At 46.6% G+C, this 14,154-nt stretch overlaps 2 protein-coding genes across 3 annotated transcripts; one reads left to right on the top strand and one right to left on the bottom strand.

The window, feature by feature from the left end:
* Window positions 1–2: 2 nt before the first annotated feature.
* Window positions 3–4,297, bottom strand: LOC107377302 (E3 ubiquitin-protein ligase CCNB1IP1). 2 transcript variants are annotated; one of them, XM_015946829.3, is made up of 5 exons: window positions 2,353–4,297; window positions 1,122–1,426; window positions 882–1,028; window positions 588–762; window positions 3–506 (listed from the first exon to the last, which is right to left on the bottom strand). In XM_015946829.3, the coding sequence occupies exons 2-5, from the start codon at window positions 1,416–1,418 to the stop codon at window positions 340–342; spliced, it is 786 nt and encodes a 261-aa protein (XP_015802315.1). In that variant the 5' UTR covers window positions 1,419–1,426; window positions 2,353–4,297; the 3' UTR covers window positions 3–339. The 2 variants fall into 2 exon arrangements, with proteins under 2 accessions (XP_015802315.1, XP_015802313.1); XM_015946827.3 differs by lacking the exon at window positions 2,353–4,297 and having other exon boundaries at window positions 1,122–2,322.
* Window positions 4,298–6,955: 2,658 nt separating this feature from the next.
* On the top strand, window positions 6,956–13,052 carry si:ch211-212k18.5 (sal-like protein 2). The gene is made up of 3 exons (XM_015946825.3): window positions 6,956–7,505; window positions 8,856–12,082; window positions 12,166–13,052. The coding sequence occupies exons 1-3, from the start codon at window positions 7,430–7,432 to the stop codon at window positions 12,367–12,369; spliced, it is 3,507 nt and encodes a 1,168-aa protein (XP_015802311.3). The 5' UTR covers window positions 6,956–7,429; the 3' UTR covers window positions 12,370–13,052.
* The last annotated feature ends 1,102 nt before the right edge of the window (window positions 13,053–14,154 follow it).

The following is a 14,154-nucleotide window of genomic DNA, read 5'->3' on the forward strand; positions in this document are numbered from 1 at the left end:
AATTTGGACAAATGTTAGTTTATTAATGTGTAGGAAAAATGCATAGACATTTAGCACCACTGTTAAAAGTGCATGACCGCAGTGGTAGATTAAATAATCTGTCCAAAATAAGCAAAATCTATTTTTTAATCTGCTGAATATGACACAATATTCAAAGGTTGAGAAACACATAGGGTAACGCACGTAACATTGCAGAAAATATGTCTAATTTCATTTAAATATTGTTTTAATAAATAATAAATACTGTAATAACACATTTAAAAAGCACATTTTTAACTAAACCGACTCTAAACCATTAAAATTTAGCTGCAGTGGCTCAGAAAACAACAGGAAATGATGTCAGCGCTTGTTGATGAAGGGCCTGACCTTCTCTTTGGCTGGGGAGTTGAACTGGAAGAAGTTGTTTGAGCCGTCGGCCTCCAAGCCGGAGAAGAAGTGACCATCCCTGTCTGTGCCCATAGAGAGGAACTGAGGACTTCTCTGAGGGGCCAGCTGCTTCGCCATCACTGGGAGAAATGGTAGGTTCATGCGTGGATTTAGCGTCTTGCTAAACAAACTTTAAAGAACAACGAGCTGATGTTTGTTACCTGGGTTTACGTCTTGGTATCCTGGTTGCGGTTGCGTTTCTCTTTCCCCCGCACCCACCACCATGTTGCGCAGCCTCAGAGAATCATACAGCCCCAGCAACTTCTGGTACTGCCTGTTCCTCTCCATCAGCCTCTCAGACACGTCGCTGTACTTCCTTTTATACTCCTCCATCACCTGAACACACAAGATTTAGGAAAAAACCTTTAGTACAATCTGAAAACCAACAAAAACAATACGTTTTATTAATCAGAAAGGCTGTTTTTAACACAGATAACCATGCAAATGTGACTTACTTTCTTTAGAGAGGCAATCTCTCCCCTCATGGCGGTGAGCTCCAGCTCTCTGCTCTGGTTATGCTGAGTCAAAACCTTCTCCATCTGCTTCAGCTGCGAGTCAGCGCGTGAAAGACTGTACTCCTGGTACAAACGCTCTTGGTAGACCTGTAAGCACAAATAAAACTGATGTTTTAATTATTTATAGAGAATAAGCATCACGGTATTAGGAGTCTGACTACTTGACTGAGATTTCCAGACCTGATAGCTCCAGAAGGCTAGAGCACGGGTACTGATGTCCATAACTATGTCTGGTCTCAGACCCGCCAGCACCATGGCTTTGTACTCCTCAGACGGGGACAGCTCTGTCCTAATAATGTCCAGCTTCCCGGACAGCGTGGAGGAGCAGGCTGGGCAGATGGCTGGGGAGCGGCTGAACTCACCAGACCCATGCTGGTCACAGAAAACATGGGAGCAGGCCGTGGCCCAGGCAAAGCCGCTCAGCTTGGCCCGACACTTGGGGTAATTGCACAGAAGTGCGTCATCACAGACGGACATGTTCAAGACTGGAACAAGTACAAAAACTATAAATCAAAGCATACATTACTGTTACTTTGCTTTATAGAAGCACACACATTGGTGCTTGAACTTGTTTAATTTGAAGGATTCATAACAAAATATTTAAATTTTACTGTTTTAATTTAAGATTAAATTATTTAGGTAAATTACAATGAATTAAACTCCAGTTCTTCCCCTTGAGGGTCCTATCAGCATGTTTTAGAGGGGTTTTCGGCCTTAACACACCTGATTTTAATCAGTGGGTAATTAAAAAGCTTGCTGAACAGGTGATGCAACCTGTAAACAACTAAAACACACTGGATAGGGACCCTAGAGGACCAGGTTTAGACACAACTGCAATAATGTGCTTATCAGAGGTCTGTGACTACAATATTTGACCCAAACTGACTCAATATTTCAATTTGTATTATAAAATTATTGTCCTTTGTGGAAAAGTTACATTTAGTAATAATATGATTTAAATACAATTACTTGAATTTCACATATAAAACAATGTAATGTTCTTTCGGTTTTATCCTCTATTTTAAGTATTTGTTTTCCATCGGCTTTAGCTGCGAATGATAACTTCTGTTACCGGACACATTTTCAGTTAAAATACTAAACTGCTCATGATGAATACATTTGTAAACAAAATAAAAAGTAAAAACACACAAATTTTTGGTGTTTTTTATGTTAGCTTTTTAAAAATAAAACATAAGATATTTATTTAGTCACGCTAACTAAAACCCAGCTAAAAGATGCTAACATTAGCATGTGAGCTAACAGCATTTAGCCAGACTCTTCAGCACTAACTGGAGCTAAACTAGTTTTGTTTAAATATCATGTTTATTCGGTTGAACATGGTATATATAAAAGTATATTTTAGTTACAGTCATTACTTTGGCATTAAAAATAATTTATTTAGACAATTTACCAGTTGTACTTCTCTCGCGCGCGGCTTGGCAGCAAATCACATGTTATCATTCCTGTAATGTGATTGGCTGATTACAGTCCCAAATCTCTGCACTAGAAAACATTTTCCTTATTAATGTAAAGTAAAGTAGAACTACCACCCACGCAAAATAAAATTTGAACGATGTTATCATTAATTTAACATTACAGTCTTCACATTTGGAAAATAATATGTTGTAACCTAACCCAGAAATGTGATAATGTATATTTGTTTCATATAAGCATATTGCACTTCATATCATTATAATGTGCACGTGTGATAAACATGTATATTGCAAAAACTTGATATTATATTGTAAGAACATGAAAATTATGTTGTTAGCCCCAAACACTGTAAAAAAACTAAGCCTTCTGCTAGACAAACCTGAAACTGCACTACAGATTCATAGCATCATATAGGCCTTACTATTGTTCTTATCTGGTCGATGCTTTAACTTGCCCTATATTGTAAAATTTCTACAGTTTTATTGTTTCTCATTTTATTAGTTTTAGGTTTTATCTGTATCAGAGCTTAATGATCATAACATCTTACTGCCTTATTTTGTGGTTGCTCATGTATTGCACTTTTATAATTAGGTTCCATTACTCTTCTTACGTCTTTTTAAATTGTTTTTAAATGTATTTTAGCATGTTCAGCACTTCAGGCTGTCTTGATTGGTGGCAGGAAGGTGCTTGATAAATGAATGAATTATCACATTATTACGTGATATCAATTGAGTTATATTTTTGCAGTGGCCGCTCTACATGCAACAATGACACTTAACAATCCAATTAGAGGCCGACCGATATTTCTTTTTTTTTTTAGACTGATGCCAATACTGATTTTTAAAGAATTTTGTTGTTGATGGCCGACATCTAAAAATATTAAACTTCAAATATTAAACAAACTCAAAACATTAAAAAAACTGCGTGTTGGGGCCAGGGGTGGACTGGGACCAAAATTCGGCCCTGGCATTTTTACGAATCGTCGGCCCTCCGAATTGGGAGAGCGGTGGGGGTGGGGGGTGTTGCCCCCGCGGACTCGTCTCTAGGCGGAATGTGAGATCTAATATGGACTGGGACTGTTAAATTACAAGCAGGGCCAGACCGCTGCGGCCGGGAGACCTGGCCTTCCAGATCAGCTCGCTCGCCATGGGCGGAGATCAGCTGGACATTAGCTACACGCTAACGTGGTAAAACAACTCCTACGTCATCGCTCTACCGTGCTTTTCTTGCTAAAAACGCCAGGAAAAACTGTTAGCTTCGGGTTACCATGTAGCCATGGACGTAATTTTGGGGGGGGACAGGGGGGACATGTCCCCCCCACTTTTTCCAAAGTGAAGTTTTGACCCCTGCTTTTTTTACCATCCAAAAACAATATTACTTTATATTAAATTGACACTGGTTGAGCTCTAGGACCAAGCAGAAAACAACCGTTTGTGTTTAAGCCTGTTTCCCATTAGAACATACAGTAAAGATACCCCCACCCCCGTGTCCCCCCCACTTCTAAAGTGAAAATTACGTCCATGCATGTAGCTAATGTTCTGCAGATCACAAGCAGCCCACTTGGCTAAGCGGCCCGCTGGGACAGTGTCAGAATGCCAGATAGGCCAGTCCAGCCCTGGTTGGGGTCCTTTGGGGCCTTTCTTCAGTCTAGTAGTGGCGGAAGTTGGCCACACAGTAGTGATGTGTCGGTTGCTAACGAACTGGCTCTAAGAGCCGGCTCTATCAAGTGAATGACGGGAGCCGGCTCGTCATTGGGAGCTGTCACACACACCCCCTTGTGTGCTACAGAGCAGTAGGGGCGGGGAAGAGGGAGGATCAGACTCAAGCCTGATTTATGCTTCTCCGTCTGCGTCAGTGCGGAGACACGCAACGCCATTATCCGTCCTTGCGTAGGGCACGCAAGTACGTACGGAGTCGAGCCTACTTTTTTAAACATCCGTCGAACGAGACGGATTACGCAAGCTTGTGATTGGTCAGGACGCAGCTGTTGTTTACAGCGCCGCCATTGCAAAGAGAGCCGAGGATAACTAGCGGCAGACACGGAGAAGCTTGAAGAATACCTCGCGAAAAAACTCTAAAAATATGAACGTTTAATTCTCCCGTGACTGGAGGAGTGAAAAGATGCGCAGCAAGCATTTTATTTGTGGACGGAAATGACAGGAAACGTGGGTTTAGAGGTGGGGAGCGCATGAAGAGGTGGGAGAATGAGAGACAAATATGTCCGTGTTAAAAGTCTCTTATATACACAAAAACACAATATAAACACACGATCTTGGACCGATACATGACAGGATACCACAGAACAGCGCTACGCCCTCTGTTGTCCTGCCGGGCAATTGCTTTGCAACACTCTCCAGGAGACGGAGAAGTATGAAAGCAAAACGCTTCCGTCAATCCATGCGTGTCTGTCCCTTGCGGAGCTGACGGAGAAGCATAAACCAGGCTTTAGACACACAGCAGAGCACATGCGGGCGGAGGGAGATGAGAGGGAATGAGGAGGAGGAAAAAGGCGAGCGAGAGAGAGGAAAGTGCGACGAAGACGGTGAGAAAATGAGCGACAGCAGTCGGAAAGTTGAGATTTCTTGGTGTTTAGTTAATAAATCCGTATAAATGATAATTATTTGGTATATTGCTTTTTTTACATTATAAAATAATTTTACGTATAGTTTTGCATTATTTTTGGTGATAAATATACTCTACGCAACAGAAAATCTGAGAAGCCACTTGGGAGCCGAAAGAGCCGGCTCTCTAAAAAGAGCCGGAATTCCCATCACTACCACACAGGTGCCTGATTTTATTATGTTTTTAATCATCTTTTAAAAATAACTTCGGCCGATGACAGATGTAGAAAAAATTTAATATATCGGTCCGATATATCGGTCAGCCTCTAATTACAATTAGCCTGTGTGACCAAAAATAAGTACCCTAATGTAAAATGTGAACAAAGCTAAACAGGATTTCTGGGTTATACATATAAAGTTACAAAACAGGTGAACAATGTACAATTTAGGGTATTTCAATTATCTAATAGCACACATAGACCAATGGCAACTAACTAAATAAAAGAATATAAAAATTCACAATGTCATAAATTTACCTCATCACTAAGACTCAAATAGTTCTGCACACTCAGTGTAATGCAGGGTCTGCCGAAGACAAATTAGGTTTTTTAAAAGGTCTTTTTTAGTAAATTTTAACACATTTTTATTGCTTTAACCTTTGTTTAGGCAGGAAGGACCCGGTTAGTGACTTGTGTTTCAGGAAGTCCTGAAGGCAGATGTGTTGGTGGGAACGCTGGGATTGAGTCAGTAACCTCTAAGCGTTCGCACCTAACAAGTTTGCTCTGTTGTTACTGCTATCTATATTTATTCAAACCTAATTAAACTTGTCTCCATTTTAAAGGTGACTTAAATATGTTGTTTCCTGTTTTTGCTTAATTGAACTGAAAATAGAAGATATTGAATAACATGATGTGTTTTTCCTGCATTGCACCCTTTAAAAGGTGAGAATCTATTTTATTTTGCAATCAGCATTTAACAATTAAACATAATTTTCCTAAGGGGAAAGCATCATTAGCCTATCACAGTCACTTTATCAGAGACAACCAGTGTGTGCACTTTTAAAGCCTGGCTTATCTCTGCCCTTTGAACTGCATCTTTAAAACAGGTTTGGCTTCATGCTCGGCTTCACTTCACACTCACAGGCCTCAAACTATTTCTGCAGGTTAAATAGCTCAACAGAAGTTTTTTGTTTTTGGATGTTAGCATCCAAACTTTAAAAAAATGATCCCACACAGTTCTCCATACCCTCTAACGGGACATTAGAGGTCCTATTAATATATAATCATGTTAGACACTTAATTATCGCACCTTCAGCTACTCCTTTATTTGCTTTTTATCCTTCTCTCCACGTGGTACAGGAGTAAGAGCAGGGGGAGTGAAAGAGGGGCATTGTGCTGTGCTGCTGTGGATCCGGGGGGTTCATATGGCGAGAGGGGAGATGCTCACTCAACTGTGTCCAGCTCGCCTTTTGTCGATCACTCCCATCTATTCTCTCCCTTTTAAATAGAGCCCCAGTGTAAGATGCTTTTATTTTGGAGGGAGTAGAAGTTTGGTGGTGGTGTTGGGGGGGATTATGCACTACAGCACATTAATTACATGCATGCATGTGAAATGGCCCCACTTACACATGCTGCTGCTGTTAATTGGCGCTTTGGAAACCTAAAGCTAGAAATATTGCCTGTACAGTCCTCTGGCACAATAACAACACCCGGGGGTGGCGGAGTGGGCTGATTTTTCACTTCTCATAATAGAAACCACCTGCCAAGCAATTAAAGACACCAGTCTCACTCCTTCGTTACTCTGACAGGAGCTGGACAGGTGTGTTTGTGATGTCACCTGTTGAGTTTGTCTCATTTCAAGCCTTATTCATGTCGGCGTTGTTGTAAAATGTAAATTTATCTCTCAAAAGTTAATTGTGACTTCTGAAGTTTAGTGTTTTTGTGCCTGAAAAAACTTTGATGTCGTGCTATTTAAGGAAAAAAGTTTTTAGCTTCTGCTTGTGAAGGAAAAAATCAAGCTTTAGGGAAAAAGACCCAGGGAGGTTGTGTGTTACACACCATTGAAATGCAAATATCATAGAACAAGGAGTGGTTCTGTGTGTGTGTGTGTGTGTGCATGTTCTCAGCAGTAAGAGAGGAGGGGCACAAATTGGACAAGTTTTTTGGGAAGCGGGGGGAGCAGGGACTTTAGAAAACAGCCACACACACCGCAGCTCCATATGACACGGTGCTGCTGCCAGGCGGATTTCCAAACACCTCTTTTTTTTCCTCCTCCTTAACTTTCCTCCATGAAAGCCACCAAACCTGCTCCTAGACACTTCCCCCCCATCCTGATTTAGGATTTTACTGAAGGAAATTTCCCACAACTGCTCAATATTTTTGACCTTTGGATGTCTACAGGAGCTCATTAAAGAGCGTGGAAAAAAACCCCAGAAGTGCCTGGTGCCATTCATCCAACCGATGCCCCCCCCCCCTTCTGTTGGACTCGTGAATCATGTCACGCCGGAAACAGAAGAGACCACAGCAACACGTCAACTCAGATCCGGGGGGCCCAAAGCTGCTCTCTCACGGTGAGAAAACACCTTTCCTATCAGCGTGATGCTTTTTTTTAGAGACCTTCACACCTACCTTGCTATTGTCGATTTCACTTGTAAAACTGAAGAAACCTTAGGTTTAGCATAAAATACTTCATTTTTAATGTTTTAACGGGTCGATTTTTTAAGAAAACTAAACTTGTCATTTGGTTTAACTCTCTAATAAACATGGTGAAAAGAGCAGGGTTGACTAGCACGCGCCTGTGGCTATTTCCATGAGCCACCATCCCTTTAGTGGTGACTGCTGGAGGTCTTTGATGACTACAGAGCTCTCCTAAGGTGCAGGGGGAAGGGAGAGCCTTGGTTTTTTTTTTGTAAAGATTAATCTTCCACTCTTCTATTGTTTTCTCCTCTTTCGGCTCTTCCATGCTCCTCTTCCTCGCGCATCCCTCTTTACCCATGTTCCACCCTCACAATACCCTCTCCCTCCCTTTCATTCCCAGCTCTATTGACTGTATACTCCTGCACAGCTGGGTGGAATGAGGAAAGAATATAAAGTTTCTCACATCCGTGCCTTGCTGTAAGGGGACTTTCTGTAGCATGCAGGTAGAAGTTTGTAAACAGACGAGCAGGATTTGGAGTTATTTTCGTGTTTGCCGCAGGCGCAGGTTTGCTTCTGAAATCCCAGGGAAGGAATTTCACCGAGGTACAGTCTTTCATTCCATCACTATACCTCTCCGGGAGGGAGTAGTTTGTTTCTCCATTGTTGTTACCCTCCCCCTTTTTCTTTTTACCCTTTCTCACTCCGTGCTCAAGATTTTGAAAGAATTTGACCTGTGGGCGGCAGAGGTCAGATTAGTTGACCAATCAGAGCGTGTGGACAGTACCCAGGACCCTTAGCGTGGCCTGACCCTCGACCTCCGCTGTGACGTAAGGGGGAAGGGTGAGCGAGGAGATGAAAGACGTTGCTGCTTTTGGGAAGGGGGTGGGTTAAGAGGGGTTATGGGTTGTCTTGGTGATGTCCATTGTCCTCTGAAATGTGTTGCCATAGCAGCAAGGTGGTCTGTGTGCTGTGTGTGTGTGATGTTTGAAGAGTTTTGCTCCAGAGAACGCAGATTGAGACGAGACCTGACAAAGACCAGTGGATTGGGTGTTTCTTCCACTCGTTTGTTTGCCCGTTGGAGGTCACTTCCAGGCAGAAGTTCTCTTTTGTGAAGCTGTAACCGTATCTGTTGGTATGCAAACGGATTTTTTTGTAAACCATAACTGGGTTCGATGAGACAAACACACTTTTGTTGCTGAGGTAAAAAAGTTTGGTTTCCTTGCAAATGAACACGAAGGGTGCTGGTTTCATAAAGCATTCTTTGTTTTTTTGTCCCTCTTTAGATGACCACCTGAGCTTAAAGTCGCCATCCACATCTCTGGGTTCTGACGTGACCTCATCGGGCTCCTCCACCTCATCGCCCACTTCTCTCCAGGACTGCCAGCCGCCTCTGGCCCCTCGCCCGTCCCCCGGAGGGCTCCACGCGCCCTCCTTGCCCAGCGAGAGCTCGCCTCCTCCCCATTGGCCCAGCCACATTGCTCCCTTCACCACATCCCTCCCTAACACACACTCCTCCCTCTCTCCGGACTTTCCTCACCCATCCTTGTCTTCCCAAACTCACACTCCTCCACTGGATCAAACCTCTGGTTCCAACCAAGGGAACTCCCACTCCACCATGACGTCCCCACCGATGGGCAGCTCTGCCACCACCGCTACCTCCTCCTCTTCCTCCTCTCAGCAGCTTCAACCAGACAGCTCCAGTCCAGGTCAGCAGCAGGCCTCCACCTCGGCAGGGGAGCAGGGGCAGGTACCTCCGACCTTGGCTGTGCTTCTGGAGGAGCTGAGGGTCCTACAACAGCGGCAGATCCACCAGATGCAGATAACAGAGGAGATTTGTAGGCACGTCCTCAGGCTCGGAGGGGCTGTGTTTGGTCAGGAAAATGCACAGACTAGTGGTACAGACAGCACCCAAAAGTCCACAGGAGTGGCATCTTCATCTCCAACACACCCTTCCACTGCTACTCCAATCTCTACTGCACCATCACTTCTGACTGGACTTCCTCCTTCCCTTTTTCCCCAACCGACCATCTCCAAATCAGGCACTTCTGTTATTAATGGAGGCAGATCTTCCTCCTCAACTCCCAACTCGTTAACCTCATCTTCCTCAGCCCTCTCAGCCACTATCAGCTCTTCTGTTGCTTCCCTCCACCCTCTCTCCCTCTCTCTGGGTCTGTCGCCACGCTACCTCCATGAGAAATCCTCCAACACCTCCTCATTCGGTCACAGCAACGGCGTCGGCTTCCCGACTCCTCCTCTCCCGACAACCAGCCATCCACAGGACCTGCAGTCCAGCTCCTCCCTCACGTCTGCCTCCTCGTCGGGACGACCTCAGCACGTCTGCCGGTTCTGTGGGAAAGTCCTGAGCAGCGACTCGTCACTCCAGATTCACCTAAGATCGCATACGGGTGAAAGGCCGTACCAGTGTCCGGTGTGCCTGAGCCGCTTCACGACCAGGGGGAACCTCAAAGCCCACTTCCTGCGGCACAGAGAGCAGAACCCAGAGCTGTCCCTGTCTCTGTTGCCCCCGGCGCTGTCGGAGCAGTCCCAGAGCGGATCGGCTCCGGGGTCTGCTCAGAGGAGGAGGAAACGGAGAGTTGATGATGACGAGACCTATCACGGAGTGAAAGGAAGTGTCACCGGGATGACTGAGGGAATGGCTTTGGGATTGTTGTCTGGTGCTGCGGGTCGGCCTTCACCTTCCTCACTACCTCTGCCCCCCTCAGTGGACATGGCACTCCTGTCTACGGCTCACTCACTGCTGCAGCTGAACCGAGCCTCAGCGGCAGCTGCTGCTAGCACGTCCAGCTCTGCGCTGCCTTCCTCTTCTCCTTCCTCCTCCTCCTCCTCTAGTCAGTTTAAAGGAGCAAAGCAGCAGCGGTTTGACGAGAACACTCCTCCTCATTCTTCTCTCCATTCCTCGTCGCCATACTCCCAGCTGGCTCATCTGCCCAAGATTCTGTTTCCTGGAGGTGCCTCGCCCCACCACCTCGCACTTCTCCGCCCCCCAGGCCACCCGTCCACTTCCCACCTCACTCTGCCGCATCAGCTACCCTTCCCCTTCCCCCCGTTCCCTAAACCATCCACTTCCTCCTCTTCCTCTCCCACCACCTCCACACAGACATCAGACACATCCAAGCTGCAGCGGTTAGTGCAGAAGCTGGAAAAGCAGCCACAAGGCAGTGCCTCCTCTTCCTCTCCCTCCACCTCCTCACAAAGTGCTGCGGAGATGAACGGCGATCCAAACGCCCGCGACATGAGCTCCACCTCCAGTGCGTATCGCAGGGAGATGTTGGCCGCGCTCGGACTGAGTCCTAGTGTTAGCGCTGCGGTGACCAGCCAGGGAATCACAGGTTCAGGGGCTACCGCCACCACCTCATCTCTGTCCCTGCCCATCGCGCAGACGCCTAACCAGTGTGGGGTGTGTCTGCGTGTCCTCAGCTGCCCCAGAGCTCTCCGTTTACACCAGGCCACGCATCTGGGCGAGCGGCCCTTCCCATGTAAACTCTGCGGGCGTTCCTTCTCGACAAAGGGCAGCCTCAGGGCCCACTTGGCCACTCATCGTTCAAGACCGCCCAATGCCCGCGCACTGAACTCTTGCCCCCTCTGCCCAAGAAAGTTCACCAACGCCTTGGTTCTGCAGCACCACATTCGCTTGCACCTTGGAGGACAGATCCCACCAGATGAGGAAGTCCCACCTGAAGATGCTATGGAACCAGGAAGGGCTGCTTTTGAACAGGTGGAACACGAATCCGTTGGTTGTCAGTCCAACCCACACCAGATCCTTCCTCTAGCTTTAACGACGGGGTTCAGGTCCTCAGCAGAGGCCTCCAGCTTGTTTAAGCAGCCCAAAGCTAACGACGTGGATTCTGTGAAGATGGAGGAATCGGAAGGCTCTGCTCACAGCGTTAGCCCACCACTCGGCTGCAATCCCACCCCGGCGGGAACAGAGAGTCTCCTGTGTCTTGAAGACAACATCCCAATAGATGGAAGTCCCGTGAACTCAGAGGAGGAGACCCACAAGAACCCGAGCATCACCAGCCCGTTCAAAGCTCCCTCAGCAAGCTCTCTCATAAACAACAGAAATGTAGAAAGTGACGATGTCCCTCTCTCCCTCTGTGTTTCCCAACGATCGGCTAACAATGATGAAAGCTCTTCCTCAAAAGAACCCACAGCTAGCCCCAAGGGTGACCCTGGAAAGCCGGTACCAGCGCTGACACCTCCTTCCAGTCCCAAAGCCGTCCCAAAGGTAGAGGAGGCCTGTGGAGCACAGGAGCCGCAGGGAGGCGATGCTGCCAAGTCTAACGAGAAGAGTGAAACCACATCCAGGGAGTCTGTGGTTGAACCTGAGCTGGAGAAGGATGCTCCGGTGAAAGAGGGACACAGCATAGAGAAGTCCTCTGAGGTCCCTGAGACGTCTGCAGCAGCACCAACCCCTCAGCCTCCTCGTCCGGACAAGCCCTACAGCTGCTCCCACTGTGGGAAGGCGTACGCCAGCCGGAGTGGACTCAAGGTTTGAGCCAGAGATATTGAAGTATTTTTATTGCTCTGTTCGCTCTGTAGATTTCATTTTGTCGTGTTCTGCTTCATCAACAGGGACACATGAAGACCCACCCTGGAGCGTCCACCAACACCCCCTGCAAGGCTCAAACTAATGAAAGCGACGAGGGTCACGGCTCCCTTTCAGCTAATAAGCCGGATGAAAAGCAGGGATCTGCTTCTGAGAAAGGCGACGACACGGATCCTCTCCCTAACAGCACGGACTCGGATGTGACGGCGGCGAAAACGGACGCCACGTAGAGTTTCTGCACCACAGCGGTCTGTTCCTCACAGGTCCTGACAGGGGAATGTATTTTCTTCAATAGTAGCCGTTTTGTAGTCTTTATTTCTAATGACATTTAGCTTTTGTATAAGACGGATAGATTATTTTTAGTAAGATTAAGAAAACTTGTGAATGTAGTTTTTCTCTATTTTTGTATCTCAGAGACCACAGAGAGGCCTTAACCCGACCCTCCTAGCAGCACGATGAGAGCGAATGCTGTGGTTTAATTATTTTTGCTGGTTTACATCAACCAACTGAGACTTTTCATACCAAAACAGGCCATGCTATCAGTGGCCTACACGTGTACATATGAATACTTGTTGTCAAATTGCTGCTGAGTCTGTGTTTTGTGCCCAAACGTCTCCCGCTGGCTGTGAAACATCTCTCCCAGCACAGAAACTTTTCTACGATGGTTCTGAATGTGTTCCCGGTTTAGCTGCTGCTGAAGACGAGTCCCCCGTCCGTTATTCCCCCTCGTTCCCCCACAGCACTTGAGAGTGCTCTGCAACTGTATGCACTCGCTGGACTCCAGCTTTGCTCGGTGTAGTATCTGTATGTTCTATGCCCCCCCCCCCCCCCCCCCTGTAGCGATGACAGAATGTGTTCCCACGCTTCCCTTGTGATGTTTTTTTCAAAAATAAACACAACAATGACGATGTGACGAGGAGAGTGTCTGTGCAACGGTTTAAGTATTCAGCCGGAGTGACTCGTATTCTCTGTTGGTTAGTTTTCGTGTGTGTGTGTGTGTGTGTGTGTGTGTGTGTGTGTGTGTGTGTGTGTGTGTGTGTGTGTGTGTGTGTGTGTGTGTGTGTGTGTGTGTGTGTGTGTGTGTGTGTGTGTGTGTGTGTGTGTGTGTGTGTGTGTGTGTGTGTGTGTGTGTGTGTGTGTGTGTGTGTGTGTGTGTGTGTGTGTGTGTGTGTGTGTGTGTCTTTTGTTTGAGGAGCTGGACTGGTTGTCTTCTAACTCTGTCCTTTAAGCTCTCACAATGTCTTTTAATATGTTTCAGTTCCCCAGCTCTCTGTGTGTGTGTGTGAGAAAAGGATAATCAGAGCTTGTATGAGTGTTATTGAGGCTGCAGCTGTAGAGGCTCCCTCCCTCCACCCAGCCTTTCCCTTTTCTTTCATACCCAGTCTCTTTCATTTTCTCTTTCATTTGTCTCTCTCTCTCTCTCTCTCTCTCTCTTCACCCCATCACTCCCCCCTTTTACCCCATGTAATGAGCTGACACACAGGAAGCTCTAATCCCAACACAATGACACCCCCCCTCAAAAAAGTGACTGGAAGCGGGACAGGAGTGGAGGGGGGAGAGCGCAGGACAACAGGGGACCAACCTGGTCCAGCTGTCCCCAAAATGGCCGACTTTAATCTCTTCCCCCCCCCCCCCCCCCCCCCTCTGGTTTTTAGCCTACTGAGGGCTCCAGAAACCATGGCGACCAGTAACCACGGTAAAAGAATGGCCGAGGGCAGAGAGAGGGACAAAGGGAGTGAAAGGAGCCATGTGTGAGAAGTTTGTCCACATGCGTTCATGAGTGACAAGAGATGTGTCTCAATCAAAAGCAGCTAAACATGAGAAAGTCACTTTAACAGTTCCCGTCGTTAGAGTGGACTCCTGGGATGAAAGCCCACAGGTGTGTGATGGAGATGATCCACCGTTCACCTCACTGTCAGCATCAGTCACGTTCAGTCAAAAGTGTCCAAAGGAAGTTGTTCCGTGGACATTTAGGGTCTGTTCAACCTTCATCCGGGAGACAGAAGACAGCTTTG

The sequence above is a fragment of the Nothobranchius furzeri genome, chromosome 2, assembly GCF_043380555.1.
Source record: "Nothobranchius furzeri strain GRZ-AD chromosome 2, NfurGRZ-RIMD1, whole genome shotgun sequence".
Classification (NCBI taxonomy): Eukaryota; Metazoa; Chordata; class Actinopteri; order Cyprinodontiformes; family Nothobranchiidae; genus Nothobranchius; species Nothobranchius furzeri.

Excerpts from the sequence above, each read along its gene's own strand:
- LOC107377302 (XM_015946829.3), bottom strand. The coding sequence starts at position 1,418 with ATGTCCGTCTGTGATGACGCACTTCTGTGCAATTACCCCAAGTGTCGG. Across the intron at positions 1,029-1,121 it reads TAGCCTTCTGGAGCTATCAG|GTCTACCAAGAGCGTTTGTA; the intron begins GTCTGGAAATCT and ends TTGTGCTTACAG. Across the intron at positions 763-881 it reads AGATTGCCTCTCTAAAGAAA|GTGATGGAGGAGTATAAAAG; the intron begins GTAAGTCACATT and ends TTGTGTGTTCAG.
- si:ch211-212k18.5 (XM_015946825.3), top strand. The coding sequence starts at position 7,430 with ATGTCACGCCGGAAACAGAAGAGACCACAGCAACACGTCAACTCAGAT. Across the intron at positions 7,506-8,855 it reads CCCAAAGCTGCTCTCTCACG|ATGACCACCTGAGCTTAAAG; the intron begins GTGAGAAAACAC and ends GTCCCTCTTTAG. Across the intron at positions 12,083-12,165 it reads CCAGCCGGAGTGGACTCAAG|GGACACATGAAGACCCACCC; the intron begins GTTTGAGCCAGA and ends CTTCATCAACAG.